General features: G+C 35.6%; 2 protein-coding genes across 11 annotated transcripts in view; both read right to left on the bottom strand.

The window, feature by feature from the left end:
• COQ3 (coenzyme Q3, methyltransferase) overlaps positions 1 to 16,642 on the bottom strand; it is a 36,845-nt gene extending 20,203 nt beyond the window's left edge. The window contains exons 1-4 of one of the 4 annotated variants that reach the window (XM_077162474.1): positions 16,473 to 16,583; positions 14,607 to 14,758; positions 6,186 to 6,303; positions 3,548 to 3,655 (exon numbers count right to left, since the gene is read on the bottom strand). In XM_077162474.1, the coding sequence (XP_077018589.1) occupies positions 3,548 to 3,655; positions 6,186 to 6,244 (167 nt within the window). In that variant the 5' untranslated portion in view covers positions 6,245 to 6,303; positions 14,607 to 14,758; positions 16,473 to 16,583. Of the gene's footprint in view, positions 1 to 3,547; positions 3,656 to 6,185; positions 6,304 to 14,606; positions 14,759 to 16,472 lie in introns of all 4 variants that reach the window. The other 3 variants (XM_077162472.1, XM_077162471.1, XM_077162473.1) reach the window with 3 other exon arrangements.
• A 4,631-nt stretch (positions 16,643 to 21,273) lies between these two features.
• The window catches only part of PNISR (PNN interacting serine and arginine rich protein), a 29,569-nt gene continuing 27,009 nt past the window's right edge, over positions 21,274 to 23,833 (bottom strand). For 6 of the 7 annotated variants that reach the window (XM_077162466.1, XM_077162464.1, XM_077162462.1 and 3 more), the window contains exons 12-13: positions 21,853 to 22,939; positions 21,274 to 21,608 (exon numbers count right to left, since the gene is read on the bottom strand). In XM_077162466.1, the coding sequence (XP_077018581.1) occupies positions 21,578 to 21,608; positions 21,853 to 22,939 (1,118 nt within the window). In that variant the 3' untranslated portion in view covers positions 21,274 to 21,577. The remainder of the gene's footprint in view (positions 21,609 to 21,852; positions 22,940 to 23,833) is intronic. The other variant, XM_077162467.1, reaches the window with a different exon arrangement.

Genomic DNA, 23,833 nt, shown 5'->3' on the forward strand with positions numbered 1-23,833 from the left:
AAGCAGAACTTGAGATCAATACCTTAAGAAGCAAACAGCATTCTTTGGGGCTCTAATGAATTAAGGACAACTAGGACAAGACAACAGCAGGAAAATAAGAACCCTAGGCCCTCCTCAAGGGACAGAAGTTCTAAAGAAATTAAAAACCAACCAATATGCATACAACAAGGAAGAGGGACTACCCTAGCTGCCCCTGGGGGGAACTCCCCAAAGAAGCGGTGACTTAATTCCAGATGCCTCAGTCAGATGATGCACTAGACATAGATTCCACAAAAAGAAAACACACTTCTCTCAATCTCCCACAAGGAGCCTCAGGTAGTAAGATTAAATTCAAATCTTCAGCTCCTATAACAGAAATAAATGTAGAAGATATCTTAATTCCAAGTCATAATAGTAAAGAGTGAAAAATTACAGTTCAAATCAGTGAGTTCTGTATTTCTGTTCCTGTTTTTTGATATGTCCAACTCTATTTCTGTCTGTCTGCTTGTCCAACATGTTTCATATCTCCAGATGGTAATAGCAAATTAACAAAAAATTCTTAAAAGAACTCTATTCAAATTGCTTTAAAAAATAAACAAGTATATATATATAAAACTTAATACTTCTAGATCCCAAAGATTAGGAAAACCTAGCTTCTAGTGCTCATTTAAATTTATAAGCCAGAATACCTTTACCAATTAATATATAGAACTGGTGAAAGTCATGCCAAAATCTAGACAGACAAAACTATTCGGACAAAAACTGAAGAGAAAAAAGAGAAATCCTCCTCACAGCAGCTAAATTAAGCTCCAATAAACCCTCTAGGCACCAGGTTTCAGGGTGTTAGTACTTACAATAACTGTAAACAAGCTGGATATTATAATGAAAACACTTACAATGTTCCCTCCAAAGACTAAAACCTTTAGAAAAAAGGGGGAGGTGTGTGTTTAACTGAGCCTGGGGTTTGGGGGTGATGGGTGCAAGGGAAGTATTGCAGAATAAACTAGGTTTGCATGGGTGTTCCCTATGGAATGAATTCCTTGATTACTGCAGAATTCTGAGATAATTCTCCAATTATGGAATTCCTTAGCTGCAGAAGACAAATCATTATTAAATTTGGGATGGGGGTAATTAAATAAAATCTAATATTCAGTAAGCAAAGGAAAATGCCCTTGAGAGCCATGGAAAAGGTTTTCCTGGATTATGTTTGGAACAAATTAAACAACTGCAGTATATTTTCCAGAGTTTTATAGTCAGTAAGCTTTTGAGGTTGTTCATAATTCTAGGATAGTAAGGACACAAAAAGTTTTTTTTAACTTCCTACAGAGGAGTGAAAAAAAAACAAAAAACATTTCTGGTGTAAACTATCATTATTTCAATTTCTCCTATTTGGGTATGTTCTCCCTAGGTTTATAGGAGTACTGACAAAATGAACTAGTGAGCTAGTAGATCTTTGAGATAATGAAAAATGTATGGTTGTGTTTAAAGAAATTAAGTTATTAGTTTGACAAACTTTATTGTGTTTTGTAAGATATGTGAAAGCAGTTCAAAAACCTTTTTGGTAACTTAAAAGTTTTCAGGTAAATAAACTATACAGGATATGCTTTGTTAAAGGAAAGAGTATAGTTTTGTCCTAAAGTCAAAAGGCTAGTTTTTCACAGAATGAGAGGTAATTGTAGGACAAGACTTGAATGGATATGGAAAGTTGTAAAGGGTTTGTGGAAGTAAATTTTGTTCGTCATAGACTACGCTGAATAAAATTTGATTAAACTGTTTAAGGGAGTGTGATTTTGCCCTAAGGTAAAATGGTTTTTTCAGGAATATGTAGGATAAAACCTGAATGTATGATATGGAAAGTCACAGAGGATTTGTTAAAATGAATTGTATTTGTTGTAGTCCATGCTGACTAAACTTTGATAAGCTTGTTTACAATTTTTTAAGAGTTTTTATATCAAACCGCATATTCATACAAAACTGGACTTGTTTTTTTTTTCTCTTAAAATAATGAAATTTTCTTGGATTTTTAGTCTGCTCTTAATGAAAGGCTATAAAAAATTTTCTTAACCAAATCAGTTTTGGTCTAGAAGACAAAGATTGTATATCATATCAGAATAATATCTTTGTTGATACTTATGTTGACCTTTTAACCCTTTATTTCAGAAGACAAGTCTTCTCACTTTTAAGGCAAACTGCTACAAAGGATTTGCTCTTTCACCTTGTAAAAATGAGGTGCTAAAAATAGTTTAATATATTGCATAGGAAGTATTTAAGAAGAGTTAAATTAATTAAAAGGAATTTTCTAACCTTCTGGTAGTTAAATTTGTATGGATGATATTTTATTCATATATTTATATATATAAAATTCCTAAAAATTTGACAGCATTCTCATTGTCCATGTTATGCACTGACACTGATCTGCGTTATGTTAGACAATAGCATATCATTGGTCAGGGTTTTAGTTATCCTTAGAAGAATGTTACATGTCATGGAAACAACCAAATTTCCTTGTCAGTTACACTGTTTTGCTCTAACACTTTTCTAAAAATGCAAACACTCAGCTACAGATCAGATTTTCATCCTCAACAAAAAGGGACTTTAAAAGAGAAGCAAGGCAAGTCTATAAATTATGTTCTACCTGCTAATTAATAACTGGTAAAAGTGTAAAGGTGAGACAGGACAAAACCTGCTGTGGTTGATGATCTCAATATAATTAATTGTCAAATGTTTTTTATTTCTGGAAATAGCTTCATTTAGAAAACGCTCATGGGAATTAGGGCCTGAATTATAAACTCCTGCAGCAGTCACATTTATTTCTGAGCTTTAGTTATTTCTAAATTTTGAAGAGCTATGCTCCTTGGGAGTGTGACCTGTAACTCCTTAGAACTTGGGGTGTCTATGTGACACCTACGATTCAGAGTTGGAATTCTCCAGCTCTGAAGGTACTGAAGGAGCAGCATTACTCCATACCACAACTGTTAAAGATGCTGAAGATGGGATCAGACTTTAATTGAGGATATAAATAGGGCTGATCTGGTTAGGACTAAGGTGAATCAGAATACAGGGTAAAGGATGATATTGTCTGTATTTTAGGACTTTAATTTCTGTGTGAGACACCAAAGGAGGAGAGATTTATTTTGTCCAACATTTAAATTTTCTGTGGCATACTATTTGATTTAACCTGTCTGGTCAGTAAGTTTATTTGGACACCCTAATTCAGCTTTATTTGATATGGAACCTAGGGAATGAGATCTTTGCATTCTTTACAGGTTGATGTAATACCTTGATGCATTTCTGAGTGTTTTGGGCATAAAATGAACATGTATTTACAAGGTCCCTTGGAGGAACTACTAAAATTCTCCAACCGGGGAATTCCTGCTATTCTCTCAGGCAATAGGGGCCCCCAATTTAATAAGCCAAGCCTTCAATCTTGAGACTTACCCTTATGAAATGTATTTCTGTAATGGCAAGTTTAAGCCTAATTATAAATAATGTCTAAGAGTCACCCTGGCATCCCCTTTTGTTGCTCATATGTGGCCTCTAAATCAAGCTCTGCAAATAAACTCTTTACCTTGCCCACTGCATGGGACATGATTTCCAGGGGTAAGTCTCCCTAGTAACGTGGGACCTGACTCCCAGGGGTGAATCCTGCCATGGCACCATGGGTTGGCAATACTTCCTTGAGAAAAAGGGGGTAAAGAAGTAAAACAAAAAGTTTCAATGGCTAAGGATTTCAAATAGAGATGGAAGGTCATTCTGGAGGTTATTCTTATGTAGGTTTCAGCCAGATACTGCTAACTGCCACAGTATGCAAAGACATAAGCAACAGTGATCCTGAAAACCCTAAAGGAATACCTCGGGCTCTATCTGAGGATCTATAAAGTTTTACTTATTCAGTTTATTTTGCAGACTTAATGCCTCTGGATTGTTCCTATGCCAGTTAAGCTCTAAAGCCCAAGAATAACAACCAGTTTCATTCCTCTACCCTACATTGCCAATGCTCCTTTTCAGCATAAAGAAGTTAGAATGGTTGTTGTTCAGATATCCTTCAAGACTGAAGAAATCAACAAGCAAGAGGGAGGAGTTGTAACTGAGTTAAAAATAACAATGATTATAGATGCTTTTTTCCTCAACCTTCCAGTATATTGCAGAATAGCCAAAAGTTAATACATGAAATTACTGAAAATGGCTGAACTAGTCCAGTCATTGTTCATACTTGCTATTACAATAGTAACTACTCTAACTTCCACTGTTTGAATCCATAAAAACCCTAAACTCTTTAGATTCAGGGAGAGAGATTTTTAGGCTGATAGGCCACCTGATCTCCTACTTTGCACTTAGCAATAAACTCTTTCTCTCTTTGAAACCCTGGTGTCTCAGGAATTGGTCCTTTCAGTGCACTGGTTAGAGAAGCCCCTGCTTTTGTTTGGTAGTAACATTATGTAGTATTTTTCACAAAATTAGAAATTGTTTTATAAAATACAAATACAGAAAGACATTACTTTGTCTTTTTATAGATCCTCAGCTAGAGCCCAGGGTATTCCTTTACTACCTAGAATAAATATATATCTCCTTTATCATTTGATTGTTACACCCTTACATTTATGACTTCAAGCACTGCATTATTTGTGTTCTGGCAAGCACTTTTCTAAGTAATATTGTCTTATATCTGTAAAGTAAAATAAAATGGCCCCTTACATTGAGTGTTGCTGGGAGGGACCCCTTTCTAAGAAAGGATTTTCTAGAAGATAAACACAATTGACCTCAGGGGCTTTCTGAAAAAATCAAACAATGGAACATACCCTACAGAACTGAAGATAAGCAATACTTAGTGAAACAGACAGCTTATGAGAATGGACAAGCATACCATATTAATCAATGTATTTCTGCTTCCCATGTTATAAGGCTCCGTTATGTAAAATGGAAACCTAACATCAGCCAATCAGAACATTTCCTTACTTGCTTCTGCATTTGCCCTACATAAGCTTCCCCTTTACACTCCCTTGGAAGAGCTCCTTACCACATTTGGTTTGGCAGTGTCCAACTCGTGAATTGTTTGTTGCCAAAATAAACATCAATAAAATTAAAAAATATATATTTTTATTGTCTACAGCAAACAAACATACAAAAATTCTATATATGGTATATAATCAATGGCTCACAATATCATCACATAGCTGTGTATTCATCATCATGATCATTTTTTAACATTTGCATTTCTTCAGCAAAAGAAAAAAGAAAAACTCATACATGCCATACCCCTTACTCTTCCTTCTCACTGACCACTAGCATTTCAATCTACTCAATTTATTTTAACCTTTGTTCCACCTATTATTTATTTTTTATGCATATTTTTTATTCATCTGTCCATACCATAGACAAAAGGAGATCAGATACAAGGTTTTCACAAACACAACAGTCACATTATACAATCATCTTCAAAAAACATGGCTACTGGAACACATCTCTACAGTTTCAGGCGCTTCCTTCTAGCCACTCTAATACACCATAAACTAAAAAGGGGCTATCTATATAATGCATAAGAATAACTCCAAGATAACCTCTCAACTCTGAAATCTCTCAGTCACTGACACTTTATTTTGTCTCTTCTCTCTTACCCCTTTTGGTAAGAAGGTTTTCTCAATTCCTTGATGCTGAAACCCACCTCATCCCAAGATTTCTGTTCCATGTTGCCAGGGAGATTTACACCCCTGGGAATCATGTCCCACATACAGTGAGGAGGGCAGCGAGTTCACTTGCCGCGTTGGCTGAGAGAGGCCACATCTGAGCAACAAAAGAGGTTCTCTGGGGGTGACTCTTAGGCCTAATTTTAAGTAGGCTTAGCCTATCCTTTGCAGGTATAGGTTTTATAGGGGCAAACCCCAAGATTGAGGGTTCAGCCTATTGATTTGGTTGTCCCCAAATAAAATATTTTAAATGCCTCAGTTTATTTTTGATATATTAAAAATAAAAGCCATCCCTGTACCTGGATGATGAGTATGACCAGATAGACAATGTACCTCTCAATCAACTTTTCTGGGGGGTTGAAAATTTTCAAATACAAAAGTTATTGGAAAATAAATTAGTTAAAAATACTTAAATAAATAAAAGCTACACTCAATAAACTACATGAGCTATTATATACTAATAAAATTTATTAACACAATCAATACTAAACTACTATTGCACACAGTAATGAATAAACTCACCTGTAACATTTCATTCGATTTAAACAGGCAAAGGTCATCCTACAAGATTTGGGCCACATATCTCTGTATTCATTGAAAACCCATGGCAGAGTCCAACTAGGCTGATTTTCTGAAAAAACTGAAAAAAAAAATTTGAATGCTCCGTGTGCTGGTCTGAAAGTCTCATGTACCCTAGAAATACCATATTTTAATCCTGACTCAATCTCGTGGGGGGCAGCTGTTTTCTTTTAATCCTAATTCAATACTGTAGGGTAGAAACTTTTGATTAGATTATTTCCATGGAGGCAGAAACGTGGAAGCTAAGGTCTGGAGCCAGGCAATCTCAGCCCAGGAAAGCGGACCTATTCACACACGTGGAGAGGGTGAGTTTGCCTCAGAAGCAGAGGTGGGGTCTTCCTCTTCATTGTTCAGGAACAGCTGTACCACCTCAGGCCTTGGAGAGTGTAGCACATTAAGTGGGGATTAGAGGGAGCTTGACTGCCACCCTGTTGTTCTGGAAGGGTAGAGTGCCCTGGAGATGGCAAAGATCCCAGGTGCTGCCCCGACGTATACCGAAAGTAGAGCCAAGAGAAAGATGGTCCCCCCAATGAAACCCAGTGTTGCAACACACTCAGCATTTGGAGAGAGAGCAAGGCCACTGCACAGGCCTTTAGAAAGGGTGGGATTGCTGCTTTCTAAAACCCCAAGGATAAATGGCTATCAGATTTTGAAATGCAATGGAATTTGCCCTGCAGGGTTTCAGAACTGTTGGGTCTGGTGACCCCTGTTTACCTTTTGATTTGTCCTTATGGCAGTGGGAACATCTATCATATGACTGTCCCTCTTTTGTGTATTGATAGCTGATAACTTGTTCTGAGTTTCACAGGTCCAGAGCCAGAAGAAAATTTTTTGCCTTAGAACAGACCATACCCGAAACAGATTTTGATGAGATTTTGTCCTGTTTTAAATTTGTATTGTATTTGTATTATTACTGAGACTGTTTAAGGCTTTTGTGATATTGTGATGGAGTGAATGCATTTGTATGTGGTAAAAACATGTCTTTTTGGGGGGTCAGAGAGTGGAACGTCCTAGTTTGTAAGTACTAAGTACCCCAGAAAAATCATGTTTTAATTCTGATTCAATCTTGTAGGGGCAGCCATTACTTTTAATCCTAATTCAATACTTTAGGTAGAAACTTTTGATTAGATTACCTCCACAGGCATGTGATGTGCCCAATTGTGGTTGTGACTTTTTGATTAGATGAAGGTGTGACTCAGCCCATTCAGGGCAGGTCTTGGTTAGTTTACTAGAGTCCTTTAAGAGAGGAAATGACAGAGGCGACAAAAACTTCAGACCAGAGCTGACACAGATGCTAACACTTGGAGAACAGACATAGATGAATAAAAAATAAATGGAATATGGTCTGCATTCTGCCATTGTACTGTAACCATACATTTCTGAAACTATGATTAGTAAAAATAAGTTAATATGAACAACTTTTCCATGTCATTAGGTTTTCCATTCACATATGCAGCACAAAATTATAACAAACGATATTCAAATTAAAACTGCTGTCTTTTAAACCAGAGTGATATTAATTCTGAAATAACCAGTTAAAACTAGTTCAAGACTTCTGATTGCCCAAGATGGCAGCATAAGATGTTCTAGGGTGCCATTCCTCCACAGAATCATTGAACAATTAGCAAAATCTAGAAGAGCACTTGTCCTCAAAACTCCACAAAACAGTTAATAGGTTTGTAATAAGTGGATGAGTGCCAAATCAAGAAAATTCAGCTTTAAAAAATGGTAGGAGAAACTCATAGCACTTTCTGCTGGCCCTTTCCCCATTTCCTCATTGACACAGAGTGGAGCCGGCCTGCACTCCCAATGTGGACAACTAGTTCTATTGTGGAGGGAGCAGAGTAACCCCTATGTGCAAACTGGGGTGCCTGTGTTTGGTACAAGTCTATTCGGTGGCTTCCTAAAAGACTGAACCAGGAAACTCATCTTGGGCTCACCCTCCTAGAATTTGCCCTGCAGGTAGAAACAGTTTGTGGCCAGCTAAAGCAGTGTAAGAAATAAGTAGCCCACAGTGGCCTGGGGCAAAGGAATACCTTCTTTAAGTCATGCTATAGAGGACACTGAATAAGTGAAATTCTATTTCATGGGAAATAGAAGAGGCATTCAAATTACTATAAATGGGAAAACTCCTAAGGCATGAGCAAGCACAAGAACAGAACAAGACTCAGGCTTGGACAAGTCTGAGAGGCTCCTGCACTTCACTTCCACTTTGGCTGATCTCTTTGTTAGGAAGGCTAAACTCTGAAAAGCACCAGCCAATCTGAAAAAACTGTGAAAGGTGTTTTTTTGCATTGATCCATTTTTGTTAACTCTTGGCACTGAAGGAAATCTCTGTCATATAACTAACTGGGTACAAACTTAAGAAACAGACAGTTCAAGATTAAATCTGACAATTAACACTTTTAAATATGAAAATGTACAGTGGGTAATAAATGATGACAAAAACAAACAAAAAAAACAGGAAATGATGACCCATCCAAAGGAAAAAGACAAAAAGCCAGAAACCATCAATGAAGAAGATCAGCTTTTAGGTATACCAGACAAAGACTTTTAAAAAATGATGTTCAATATGCTCAAGGAGATAAGAACTAAAGGATATCAAAATATCAATAAGCAAACACTATGAGACTCTGAAAAAAGAAGTAGAAAATTTTAAAAAGGAACCAAACAATGTGATGGAGAAAAAAAAAAAGGAACCAAACAGAAAACTAGAGTTGTAGACCACTATAATGAGAATGAAAAATTCCCTAGAGGGATTCAACAGCAGATTGGAGCTGGCAGAAGAAAGTGTCAATGAACTTGAAGATAAGACAACTGAAATGATTCAGGTTGAGGAGCTGAAAGAAAAAGAATGAAAAAAAAAACAGAGCCTAAGAGACCTCTGAGACACTATTAACATACCAATGAGAGAAATAGGGAAAATGGCCTCTTCTCAGGAAACAAAATGACTCAGATCTGCTTGCCCAACCTCCTACATCCTGGTTCCTTGTTTAAGTCCTGATAAGCACAACTAAGACTCACATTCCTTCAGGCTGGTCCAATTCCCCACTCCACGTCCACAAGGGGGGATGTAACTGTAACCTTGAACCTTCCTAAGGGAGGATCATGTCTCTTTCTAATTGGATTAGCTTTCACACTCAAGACTGTAAGCCCACAACTCCCAGCCAATGGGGGATGGGTGAGCAGGGGAAGGGGGCAATTGTGCCAGGGGGCCTATTTAATCTTTGTTACTATGCAAAGCCAATGCACTCGCCTGCTTCTGCTTATCTGGTGGGTGCCCTTTCTCATGAGAAAGAAAGAAAACAGTGGCTGTCTCTGATCTAACCTCTTGTCTTCAGAAATCTTCTTTTGGGTAGGTGACTGTCATCCCACTCATCAATATATGAATTATGGGAATATCAGAAGAAGAAAAAGAAAGGGCAGAAGGAATAATCAAAGAAATAATGGCAGAAAACTCCCCAAATTTAATGAAAGACGTGAATGTGCACATTCAAGAAACACAATGAACCCCAAACAGGATAAACTCAAAGATAACTATAGCTGTCAAACTGCTAAATGACAAGGACAAGCTGAGAGTCCTGAAAACTGCAAGAGAAAAGCAACATGTTATATACGATGGAGTTCCAATAAAATGAAGTTCCACTTTCTCATCAGAAATCATGGAAACAAGAAGACAGTGGACAAAATATTTGAAGTGCTGAAACAAACAACTGCCAACTAAGAATTTTGTTTCAGGCAAGACTGTACTTGAAAAATCAGACAAAGATTAAGGCATTACCAAATAGGCAAAAGTTGAGGCAATTTGTCACCATTAGACCTGCCCTACAAGCAATGCAAAAGGAGTTCTTCAAACCGAAAGAAAAGGACAATGAATTGAAGGAGCTTAAAGAAATAAAGACCTCCAGTAAAAGTATCCATATAGGTCATTTAAAATGCCAGTAATAATGTGATGATATTGTGAATTACTGATTACATATGTAGAACAGAAAGATTAAAAGTTGCGAATGTTTGTGTTTGTTTGGTGTTTTTTGGTATTTTTTTTTTTTAATTAAAAATTAATAAAAAAAGAAATATAGGAGGAACAAAGGTTAAAGGAGAGTAGATTGAAATACTAGTGGTCAATGGAGGGGGCAAAGGGTATGGTATGTGTGAGTGTTTTCTTTTTTCTTTTTTATTTCTTTTGCTGGAGAGATGCAAATGTTCAAAAAAATGATCATGGTGATGAATACACAACTATGCAATGATATTATGAGCCACTGATTGTATGCCATGTATGGAATGTTTGTATGTTTAAGTTTTTCAATAAAAATTTTTTTAACTACAACAAAAAAATGCCAATAATATTGCATTTTGTATTTTAGTTTGTAACTTCACTTTTTACAGGTTCTAAAATGTAAAGGCATAAAAAGTAATGATAAATCTATGCTTTGGGGCATACAATGTATAAAAATATATTTAACAAGTACAACATAAAGGTGGGAGAAGGTGTTTACGTGTACACTATTTAAGTTGCTATCAAATCAAGCACAATTGTTACAGACTGAGGATGTTAAAAATTAGCCTAATGGTAAACACAAAGAAAATATGTGAAAAATATATTCAGGAAGAATTGAGAAGGGACTCAGAATGATACAATATAAAAAAATCAAATAAATACAAAAGTAAGAATTAATAGAAGAATTGAAGGTCAAAAAAAAAAAGTAGAAGACTCACAAAGCCAAAATAGTAAAATGGCAGAAGGAAGTCCTACATTATCAGTATTTATAGATTACACTCTCCAGTTAAAACACAGAGATTGGCAGACTGGAAAAAAAAGCCTGTTCCAACAGTATACTGTTTATAAGAGACTCCTCTAAAATTCAAGTCACAAGCAGGTTAAAAGGGAAAGGATGGTGTGGCTTAAAACTGTATGTACCCAAGAAAATCATGTTCTTAAAACTAATCCATTCCTATGCATATACATTTATCATAATTAAGACCTTTTGATGAGGTAACTTCTGTTAAAGTGTGGCCCAGGGCGGGTCTTAATCCTCTTTCTGGAGTCCTTTAGAAGAGAATGTAATTCAGGAAAAGAGAAAATAAAAAGCCCTGGAAGAAAGGGTCTGAAAGCAACAAAACCCAGAAGAGAAAGAACAGACCAGTAGATGCTGCCATGTGCCTTAGGAATCCAGGATTGCCAGCAGCTGGGCCTCTGAAAGAAAGCATCATCTTGATGAAGTCTTGGTTTGGACATTTTCAAGGTCTCAAAACTGTAAGCCTGTAAGCTAATAAACGTTCATTGTTAAAAGTCAACCCTTTCATGGTATATTGCTTTGAGCCGCCTAGAAAACTAAAACAAATGGAATAAAATATACCATGCAAATAGCAACCAAAGAGAGTTGGTGTGCTATATTAGTATCAGATAAAATAGACTTTAAGTCAAAAACTGTTACAACGGACAAGGAAGGTCACTGTATCTAAATAAAGGGATAACTACAACAAGATAAGATAAAATTTATAATGATATATGAACCTAATGGCAGAGCCCCAAAATATATGAAGCAAATACAGATGGATTTGAAGAGAGAAAAACAGTTCTACATTAAAACCAGGAGACTTCAATACACCGCTTTTAATAATGGATAGAACATCTAGACACAAGATCAATAAAGAAACAAAAGACTTGAACCACACCCTATACTAACTAGACCTAACAGACATTTATGAACACTTCACCCAACTCGGCAGAATACACATTCTTCTCAAGTACACATGGATCATTCTCTAGGATAGACCATATGTTAGATCAAAACAAGTTTCAGTAAATTAAAAAAATATTGAAATCATACAATGTATCTTTTCCAAACACAATGGAATGAAGTTAGAAATAAATAACAGGGAGAACAGTATGTAGAAATAAAGCAATTAGGAATTTAAATCACTGGATCAAAGGAAAAGTCACCAGGGAAATTACGAAATATCAAGAGGCACAGCAAAACAAAACTTATGGGATGCAGCAAAAGTGCTGAGAAGGAAATTTATAGCTCTAAATGCTTACACTAAAAAAAAAAAGATCTCAAATCAGAGACCTAACCTCACAAGTAGAAAATGAAAAGCAAACTAAACCCAAATCAAGCAGAAGAAACAAAGATTAGAGCAATTTATTGCTTTTTTGTATGTATATATTTCACAATAGAAAACAAAATAACAACAACAAAAGCATTCCAATTAAAAATGGGCAAAAAACATGAACAGACATTTTATGAGAAGATCTACAGATGGCAAATAAGCAAATGAAGAGATGTTTAAAGTCACTAGCCATTAGGGGAATTTAAATTAAAGCTACAGTGCAATGCTAATACACACCTATCAGAATGGCTAAAATAAAAATACTAACAACACGAAGGGCAGACCAGGATTTAGAAGTAACAGGATTTCTTACTACTTGCTGGTGGGGATGTAAAATGGTACAGCCACTTTGGAAAGCAGTTTGTCAGTTCACGATAAAGTTAAACATACATTTACCATATGACCAACCAAATGTATTCCTGGGCATTTATGCCAGAGAAATGAACTTACGTCCACACAAAAACATACACTAATGTTCATAGCAGCTTTATTCATAATAGCCCAAAACTGAAAACCACCAAAATATCCTACAACACTTAAATGGTTAAACAAATTGTGTTGCATGCATACCATGGAGTGATACTCAGAGATAAAAAAGGAACAAACTATGGATACACACAAATTGGATGGATTTCAAGCATATTAATACTGAGCAGGAAAGAAAAAAAATCTCAAAAAGTACATACTTACAATTCCATTTATATACTGTTGATATGGCAAAATTTTAGTGATAGAGAACAGATCAGTAGTTGCCAGGGGTTAAGGCTGGGAGTGGACCTGACTTCAGGAGCAGCACCAGAGAATTTCTTTGTAGGAATGGGAACAGTTCTGTATCCTGATTGTGGTCACTGTTAAATAAACCTATACATGTGATAAAATCTATGTATGTGTACTTACTATACACACAAGTACACATGTGCATGCACACACATATACACTGAGCGTGTATAAAATGTGAAATCCAAATAAAGTCTGTAGTAGTTGATAGCACGGTATCATGTCAATTTCCTGGCTTAGACAATGTGCGATGGCTAAGATGTCACCGGAGAAAAAAGACACTAAGTGAAGGGCTTACAGGAATTTTCTATGCTATTTTTGCAACATCCTGTGAGTCTTAAATTATTTCAAAATAAAAAGGTTTTAAAAGTTTTTAAGTACAAAAGGGTACACCACAAAGTAGGTCTCCTACACCTGACTCTAGCCACTCAGTTTCCTGGAATGTATGCTTTCAGAGATATTTTATACCTATGCAATTATTTTTGTGTATCTATTACTCCTCTTATTTTATACAAAGTGTAGTACAATATACACATTATTTTGCACATTTTCTTCAGCTTTCAAAACATGTTAGGGATTATTTCAGAACAGAGTATAAAGAACGTTCTAATTTTTTTTTAATGGCTGCATGGTAATCCATTGCATGGTAACCTCTTAATTTACTTAAGCAGCCCCTTATTAGTGGACAATTAGATTATTTCCAATTTTTTGCTATTATCAAAAACAAACCCCTTATGTACAGTAACTTAAGAATGTGCCTGTAGGTAAAAATCCCAACAACTTCTGTGTCAAAGGGCAAGCTTGTAATTGCTATCCATAAATACTGAACCAACTTATAATGCTGGTTTCCTCATATTGTCATCCATACAATGTGTTATAAAACTTTTTGTCTTTGCTATCCTAAAGGTGAAATGGTATCTCAGTGCAGTTTTAATTATTATGAGGTTTAAAATCCTCTTAAATTTAATGACCATTTGTATTTCATGTCTTGTCATTTCATAGTCTCTGCCACTTTTTCTTCTGAGCTCTTTATTTTTTTTAATAGGTCCTTCACAGTGTGGTCTACTTCAATGCTCTAAAAAATTATAACACATTTATGCTTCTGGCTTTTTTGCTCCTGTTATTCCCCCTTCACCAAACTTGTATGGACTACTATCTCTTAAGACCAGTTCAAATATCATTTCCTATACGATTTTAGGAAGGTAAATGAAATATTATTAGAGAATTAGGCAAACTGTGATACATAGACAAGGTATTATTATTACAAAATAGCCTCAGAGATTTTAACATAGTTTCTGCCCTCTACTAAGCACCATCCACTGATCTGACTCTCACCTCCCCTATTAATGGAAAATGAATTCTTCATTCATCAGTATTGGCAGAGTTCTCAAAAATTTTCAAGAACAGCTTGCTATAACTAAGACTAATTTAGTTCGTACTAATAAACAGAATGCTACCAATTTCTTCTCTACTTACGTCCATAATCATCCTGGATTTGAGATTTGAAAGGAATTCAATTTTTCTTCATGTAATTCATTCAAGAGAAATTTACTCGGGGCAGTGCGACAGAAGCTCAGCGGCAGAATTCTTGCCTGCCATGCTAGAGACCCGGGTTCGTTTCCCGGTGCCTGCCCATATAAAAAGATAAAAAATAAATTTACTCAGCACCTACACTCAGCACACAGAGTTAAGACTGAAAAAGGCAGGAGACAGACAGGTCCTATCCTGCCAATCATCATTTATTGCTTTGATTACTCTAAAGTCTCCCCGACTCCTGCTTGCCTCCAATCCACTATCAACACAGCTACCAAGTTATATTTCTTAAACACCAGTATAATCATGTTGCTTCTTCAGTAATTTCCCACTGTCTTCAGGATAAAGTCAACCTCAGAATATCCATGTGGCCTTTCATTAACTTATCATGGCCTAAAAGTCTTCTGTCCCATCCTTGGACACTCTCTGCCTCATCTCCTGCCCTTCATCCACACACTTTACTGTTCCCAGAAACCTCCTTACAGATACCCAAGTTCCTCCTTTAGTTCTAAAGTAAGTAAAATTACTTCTACAATTGGCCAACTCCTCAAGACAATTCCCTTAATACATCATTCAAGAAGCTTCTCTAATCCCAGATTCTTCTCTGTGTTTACCTCCCTAAAACTGGAAATAGTTTTATTGTATTTTTTTAAATTATGACTATAAAAGACATAGATATCCACTGGAAAATTTTCAGAAAAAGAGAAATATTAAAAGGATGAAATGCTAGATTCACCACAGAAAAAAATCACTGCTAAAATCTTGGTGTACATTCTCTATTTATATGTTCATGTATATTTCCAAGCTCATACTGATTTGCAACTTACTCCCCCCCACCCACCCCCGGCATGGGCAGGAACCGGGATTTGAACCCGGGTATCCGAACCCGGGTATCCGGCATGGCAGGCAAGAACTCTGCCTGCTGAGCCACCGTGGCCCGCCCACAACTTACTTTCTTAAAACTATATCCAAATCATTTTTCTATATGGATACATGTAGATTTAAATCAACTTTTATTTGCCGCAGTTTTTCACGGTACGTGAAACACTAACTTTTCAATTCTATTGGTGGTCCTTTAGGTCTCCATTTTTTTGCTCATTATATCCTGATCTATCCTAACATTTTTTAAGACTCGAAGTACCATTCGTTTTGAAATTCATAGTGCCTATAACAGTGGTTAACATATAGCATTTGTTAAATGAGTTTCCTATAAAGGATGAACTTAACTTTCTGGTTGTTAGAAGTTAAGTAATTAGACCACAAGTCTGTAAGTTCGGTGTTATAGATATCCACTGCCAATAGTCTAACATATTAAAAAATATATAGCTACTTTAAATTCTTTCTGAAACAATGTAAGACTTGTGCAAATAAAACAGAAATACAACGCTTACAAATAATTATGAGACAGCAGCTGGTGTGACTTTCCCACGTCGCAAAAAAAAAAAAAAAGCACGACCATGAGACCCGGGGGCAGAATGGGTTGTCGCCCCTGGAACAGGGAGTGCAACCAAGATCAGACAAAGGTCGTTCCATGTATAACAGCGACCAACATGCCGGGCTCTCCCTGCAAAACCACTAGTTCTCAGCTCTTTCCCCAGACTTCTGAGAAGGGGAGAGAGTGCAGGCTGGTGTGCAACACAGAGGCCAGGATGACCCCAGGTCTCGCATGGACCGCGCGCAGCGGAGAACCACGGCAGTCCGCCGCTCCCCCCCCCCCCCCCGGCGCCTGCGCGGAAACGCCGGCCTTCACTGTGGCCAGTGTGCAAGGAACCTACACACACGCACGCACCTAAACACATGCTCACTCACCCGCCGACAAAGTTAGACGAGAATAGTCAGCCAATGTGCCTCGGAACCCAGACCCAAAAACTCCCAGAAAACGACGAACGGAGGAGCACAACCGACGAGCTCCCCACATCGCGACGGAAAAGATCCAGCTCTTTTCCGGTCCCCCCCGCTAAAGGGTCCCAACAGAAAACTTCCGGAAACCACTGTTGGAGACTTAATCATGATTACATAAGTGGTTGTCATACAAATGTGTGGCTGTAGTTACGCTTCACTCTCAACATCTGGCAAATTGTGGACACAGTGAAATTATACAATGTTTCTATTTATCATAAACGACCTATGAGGTTCTTTTATGCCTATTCCTGTATGATCACCTCAAACCTCATGGTCAAGTGCCGGCCATCAGTCATCCCGCTACTCTGCGCTATAAGATCTAATACTCGTTCCTGCGTAGCTCTACCTCATATTTAGTCACTGTCTTTTTAAGGCCATTTACACTTCTGCAAGACACTGAACCTTAATTCTTAGAATCACAAAAGACTGGAAATGTTTCTTCTGTATAGATAGAAAAGTTTCCCCTTCCAAAGGCATTCAATTAGAGGACCAGGAATACGGCTTGCAGGTGTGGGCAAGTGACCTCTAAAATCCTAGACAGGATATATATTAGGAGAGTACCACTCAGGCTAGGCAAACTTCATTTAGAGCTAGAAAGAGCGACTAGAAACATTTTCCTTCTAAATGTACAAAAGCCGTTAGTTGGGTAGGAACGATTTGAAGATTAAAGCCAAAAACATCATTCTACAATTTCAACAGGCAAGTTCAACTTGGTAAAGGTTCTTAGAATTAGTGGACCGTAATGATGAGGAATGGCCCTTCACTTATGGTTCCTTAGCTAAAACACCGACCTCCCATTGAGAATGTCTTCACATTTTTTCAGTTGTTATGTCCTCCTCAGAATTGCCCTCCTTCTCTTCAACAAAGGGCAGAAAAGCTCCCCACAAAAGTAAATTTAGCATATTGTTAATTGTTGGAGTAACAGCTCCAAAGAAAAAGAGAACTGCAAGTGTAACTTACTATTAAAGTTCTAAACTTTTAAATTTAAATATACTTTGAATATACCATCTCATTGGACTGTTAAGCCTTGCCATTGTTTTTTCAGTTCAACAGAAAAGGCAATCAGCAATTTGCTTAATACCAACAAGAAGAAAAAGTCTCTTGAACTTCCATTAACTAATTCAGCACCAGATACGGAAAATCAGTTCTTGGTATTTTTTCTATGATCAAAATACAGTTTTTCGAATGACACTTTCCAGTGACTTCATTCTGAGTTGTGTTGGAAAACCTAGTGGTTGTAAAGCAGTGTAAGGCTATGGTTGGAGATGTTCACAGATTAGTGCTACAGTCTCACCCATAAACATGTTGCAAACCAGAGTCTATAATTTTATTTTGCTATAAAACTCTGAAATTTATTTAATATTTTTCAATTCAATTTTGTTATTCTACATAGGTATAATTTTTTCCATTCATGTTAAGGGCAAAGTGCTTCATTATAGGTAACAAAGTCATCCTTTCGAAATGCATATACTACTTTATCTACTAGGTTTAACTAGTAAATTTTGTATTTAATCGAACATTCTACATAAATTAATAACTTAGGATAATTCTAATTAGGTTGTAATAACACTGTAGGAAATTGAACCTACAGTATGTTTGTAGGAAAATTCTATTGATGATACTTGATAAGCATTTATGGTATAAATGTAACCTGTGTTATTTTAAAAGCTAATAAAAAGCCCATTTCCTCATTTAGGTTTTGGACATTACAACCAAATACTACTTAGAAGTGTCTAAGATCTTATAGATAACCCAATTCCTCTCTTATGTAGTGAAGAAAATTAAGGACCACAGTGATAATATGATTTGCCCAAGACACAAGTAGCAGAACCAGGTCAATCCAAGGAATCTAATCCTACTTCCGTTAAACCACGCTTTGCACCTTTTAGAAAATTTTATACACAATTTATATAAAAGAAAACCCAGTTTAAAAGTAAAGGTTTCCATAAATCAATATTACAGGGACTATGGATTTTATACATTGCCTATGTAAAAATCTCTACATAACACAAGCATTGCCACCTATCACAGTTTGCCAAAACCTCAACCAAAACCATTCCTGCCAACCCTAAAGAACACCTAGGGTGTTAAATATTACAAAGGTTCCATGTGCTAGGGTTACTTTCCAGAGAACTATAACCTCCAGATGGGTCCCTTGACCAGACAAGTTCTGAAATGCAGAGAGGCCAGCCTTTCTAGAACATCAACTAGTTCCATCCCCCTATCCCATATTATTTACAGTGCCTTCCAACATGAAAAATTAGAATGGGCATAGCCCAAACATCCCTACGAGTTAAGAGAAAGATTCAAGTGATCGTGGAGTTATACAGAGAAGGAAGGGTTTAACAAAGATGTATGATTACTGAATAAGTATACTCCTATTTCTTTTAGTCTCCAGTATCTTGAAGCAACTAGTAATAAAAACCTAAAATTGTAGAACTGTAACCCATACAAATTATGAAATATGTTCTATAACTAATTGTTGCAGTGTGCTTTGAAATTTATTGCTTTATGTCATTTTTCACAAAAAAGAAAAAAGTTGATAGTGATGATAAATGCACAGCTATATGATGATGTGAACCACTGATTATTACATTTAGGATGATTACATGGTATGTGAATGTTTACCAATGAAACTGCATTATAATTTATAAACAAAAATCCCCACATAAAATTTAAACAGCTCATCTACCAATGCACTTAGTTATTTCTCTGAAGAAGCAAAATAACTGAGACAATACAATACTGGGGAAGTTCATCATATCATACCATAGAAACAGGTTCTAAAAAGGCATTTTATGGCAGAAAACATATACACTAATGAGATTCCACACCAATCTTTATTTATATTTGGGGCCCGAAACAAATGTTATAATTACCTCTTCCAAATTACATTTTATCCTCTTAATGGTGTGATTCATCCCCACTCCATAGAAACAAGTATGAGTTAATACACTAGAAATATCTTAAAAGAGAGTACCTTGAAGAAAATAGTTTTTATTAACCAACCCAGACCCACGATTGCTTCAGAAATTGAATCTATTAATTTTCTAGTAGTATCATTTTAGAAGATTTCATAACCAAATTATATATTTAATTAACCTATTAGTAAGTCCTAGCATTCAAATCCTAAATCACAGAAATCAAAGCCCTATTTTGTAAAATATGACCAAAGTAAACCACAGTACATTACATAGCAATGATGAATTCTCTAACTTATCCATGAAAATCTGAAAAACCTATATATCTCATTGTAACACTGTTTTATTTACCAATAGTCATGTACATCATGACTATATTTAAAAAAAAATACTAGATATAACTGATAAGAAGCTTGCAAAATGTGGCAAATAAAACTGTCAAATACTACTTTTGGTTCTAGCTTTTATCTTGCCCAAAAATGTGCATATCATAACCAGCAGAATTTTTTTCTGTAGAACTTTATTTTGAAAATAATTTTTCACTGGAAGATTGAGCTAAAAAACATTTTTAGATATGAAAATGTTATACAACATATCTTTTACAAATTAATCAGATTAATTCTGCAACTAGGTACACCAGGTTTACCTACTTAAAAAATATTGCACATTTTCCTTTTTGTCTTCAGATGTGACTGATGAACTAAATTATATAAAGTTATTCTGTGAAATGTCAACTTTATAAATACCAGAACTAAATGCACTGTAAAACAGCCATGTGGTAAACGTGCATTTATTCACAGTTGATTTTCCTTTAGATAAATGCATAACTGCTCAAAATTACATAAGAATCTATGTAGAGGTACAAGAGCACACATCTATTTCTATCTTCATTTTGAGGAAACACTGATCTTGGCAAAAATCTGGCATTATTTTAAAATGAACAACTGTTGGTAAGAAGGCAGACTTTAAGACTTTTGTATCCTGTACCTGCAATTCTTTTCTTTTGAAAGCAAAATTTAAAAGAATTTGTCTTCAGAAATTTGTCTATTGCCGCATAAGTGAATAATCTTATAAAAATGGACCCCGAAAGCAGTTGAACACTTAAACTAAAATGCCTCCAGAGTCACATTTTACTCATAAACTATGACTGGCTTAAATTACTCATTGATCATAATTTTAAGAATTGGACAAAACCAGACCATTTTGATATTACGAAATTGACACAGACCTGAAAACAGAATTCTTTCACTGAGTTGAGGTCATAGAACACTTTAAAAATACAAATAAATAGATATTCAATCATGAGTCTTATTGGTATAATAATCCAAAGTGTTTAAAATATGCTTCTAAAATGGAAGTGGGTAACTGCAGAAAATAATTCCAGACTTGACTATTAGTGTCAAATAAAGTCATTCCTTATAATTCTGTTGTTGCACTGGCTTGAATGATTTCAGCATTGTCATTTCATAGGAGTGATCCATACTTTGTACAGAGACTGTATTACTTGAAAATCCCCAAAAAAAGAAGTTTAGAAAGCTGTCAAATACTTCCAAATGAAAAATATAGGTATTTTTTGGCCCTCTTCCACACCCTTAAAGGTGGAATTTGACAAACGTTGAAGGATACAATTTACAAACTTTGACAAATTATTAAGTTAAAACCATTTTCTTTGGGGAAGATGGGAGAAAGTACCTTTAAAACCTGTATACAAAATTCCAGCTGCCATTTTATAAAAGTACTACGTTCCTTAGAAATCATAAAATTAAGGTGCCAGAGGTTAACAAAAATGAACTAAAGAGTTTTATTGACATCACAGTACATTCGAGAATAATTTTAAGAACATTACAGCTGAAAGAGAATGGCATGTTTATAGTCTTATGCACTATTTTTTTTGGAAAAAAAAGTAATACAAAGAAATTCTATGAAGTAACTTGGAGCAGCATTTGGAAAAGGTACACCTATTTACAGATTAAAAAAAAAAAAGACTCTGGTTTCACCTACACAGCCACAATGTGCCTCTATAATGAGACAAGCCCTTAAAACTCATGGAATTTTTTAAACAACATCATGGCATTCTGGCCACATCATTCCTCAGCGTTTACGACGGGGAGGGGTTGTTGATCTGGAAGAAAAAAAAGGGGGGAAAGACAAAATTTAAAAATAAAAATGTATTTTAAACAAAAGAATCTGCAATTTAAATAAATATTATTATATAGGATCTCTAAAATTACTTAAGACTATGATCATTTATCAAGTGCCAAACTGAGTTTATTAAAGAGAGAGAAGAGAAAGGACACTTTCAACTTTGTATAAATTCAGTCAAATTAAAAAAAAAATCAGACAAAATACTTTAAAAAGTATACTACCTTGATCGGGACTTAGACTTGTGTTTGCGGCTTGCCTTCTTACCAGACCTTTGAGATTTCTCCATGGATCGCGATCGACTATGCTTAGGCTTCTTAGCCTTCTTTTCTTTGCTACTTCCAGGAGATTCAGAACTGCTCCTTCCACTAGAATCAGAGCCTGAATGTTTTTTACTATCTTTGGTAGTACTTTTCTTACTATCCTGTCTAGAATCATGTCTTATGATTTTAACAGATATAGAACCACTTCTAGAGAATGTTCTTTCACTTTCTCGTTTCCTTTTTAACCTATCATCCTGACTACTGAACTTAAAATCTTTTTCTTCCCTTTTTTGTTTTTCTTTTCTTTTATCCTGTTCACGCTCCCTTTCTTTGTCTTTCTTTTTCCTATCTTTATCTATACTCCGACTCCTCTCTTTTTTCCTCTCTTGTTCTTTAGCCTCACCTTTATGCTTATGACTGCTCCCACTAAGATTTCCACGCTGATCATCGATTTTACGCCTATCTCGACTCCTACTGCGACTGGAACGATTGGTTCGCCTATCCCGTGAGCGACTTCTACTTCTACGTCTCTCTCGGGAAGGACTCCGATTTCTTCGTCTTTCTCTTTCAATGCTACTTCTATTAGATCTCCTCCTGTCTCTAATCTTTACCCTAGCCCTATTGGTCTCTATTTTAATCCTGCGAGAGTAACTTCTACTCCTACTACGTCTAGTTTTAACTGTTGGAGATCTACTCCTACTATGTCTCTTTTTCCTTTTTGGAGAAGAAGACCGAGAAGAAGTACGACTACTACCTGAGCTAGAACTATATGAAGAGCTAGAGACAGTACTACTGGTGGTACTACTTCTACTATTGCTACTGGAACTGCCACTACTAGAACTTCCTGATCTACTCCTTCCTTGTTTCTCTTTTTCTTTATGCTCTTTTTTGGGTTCTAAAGCTGATGCAGTTTCACTTGAAGTTCTTTTCTTGTCATTAACCACATCACCATCTGCTTCTCTTGCTTCTAATAGTGACAAACTATTTTGCTCTTTATGGATAAATTCATTCATCTCTTTTGTAACCCTTTCTGTTTGTTGCTTTTCTTCTGAAAGAGAAAAGATCAAAATACTAAATAGAATGTACAATGTAAAAATTCTCATACTACCAAATTTCAAGCTATCAGATTATAAGAAACAGAATATAAGCCATGTAAATGATTAAATATTTTTTGGTAGCTACCTTACAAAGGTAAAAAGAAACATTTTTTAGTCCAATGTAGAAAAAAAAAGATTATCTTTTTAACATGTAATCAGTGAGAGAATATTGAGATATTTTGACTTTTTTTTTTGTATAGAGTATTTGAAATTCAGTGTGTGTGTTACACTTACAGCACATCTCAATTAGGGCTAGCCACACTCCTACAGCTCAACAGCTATGTGTAGAAAGTGATGAAGGCCTTAGTGAAGCAACACTGTATTAAAATGTATAGGCACATGTGAAGAAAGTATCTCCTTTTTGTCCAATTAAGCAACTTTGTTAATAAATGATTCACAGTGAATTTTTAGCTGCCCTTATAAAATCCATTAATTAAAACAAAATGAAAATTGGAAAGCAAAATAATTACCTTTCAAATTTGTCCAAATTAAGATTTTCAAAAGAGAAATTCTAAATATTTTCATTTTTTATTAACATTGTATAAATGCTTAAGAATTACACTCATATAAGTATTATAGATTTAAAACTATAAATTACCATCTATAACTTAAATTACTGCCTTTCCAATATTCTTACAGATATATCTCCCTATTTCAAGTCTTCTTTCTTAAAGTATTCTAACAAGAAATAAAAATATATTAAATAGCTTAACTTACAGTCACTGAAATTAATGGCTCCTAAAACAAGAGAATTGTTCACCCTTCATAAACTGCCACATTTGAATATTAATTTTATTTTAATTTAGTAAAAATTTTAGATACATCACATTTCATTTATTTATTGT

This window comes from Tamandua tetradactyla, chromosome 5 (genome assembly GCF_023851605.1).
Source record: "Tamandua tetradactyla isolate mTamTet1 chromosome 5, mTamTet1.pri, whole genome shotgun sequence".
NCBI lineage: Eukaryota > Metazoa > Chordata > Mammalia > Pilosa > Myrmecophagidae > Tamandua > Tamandua tetradactyla.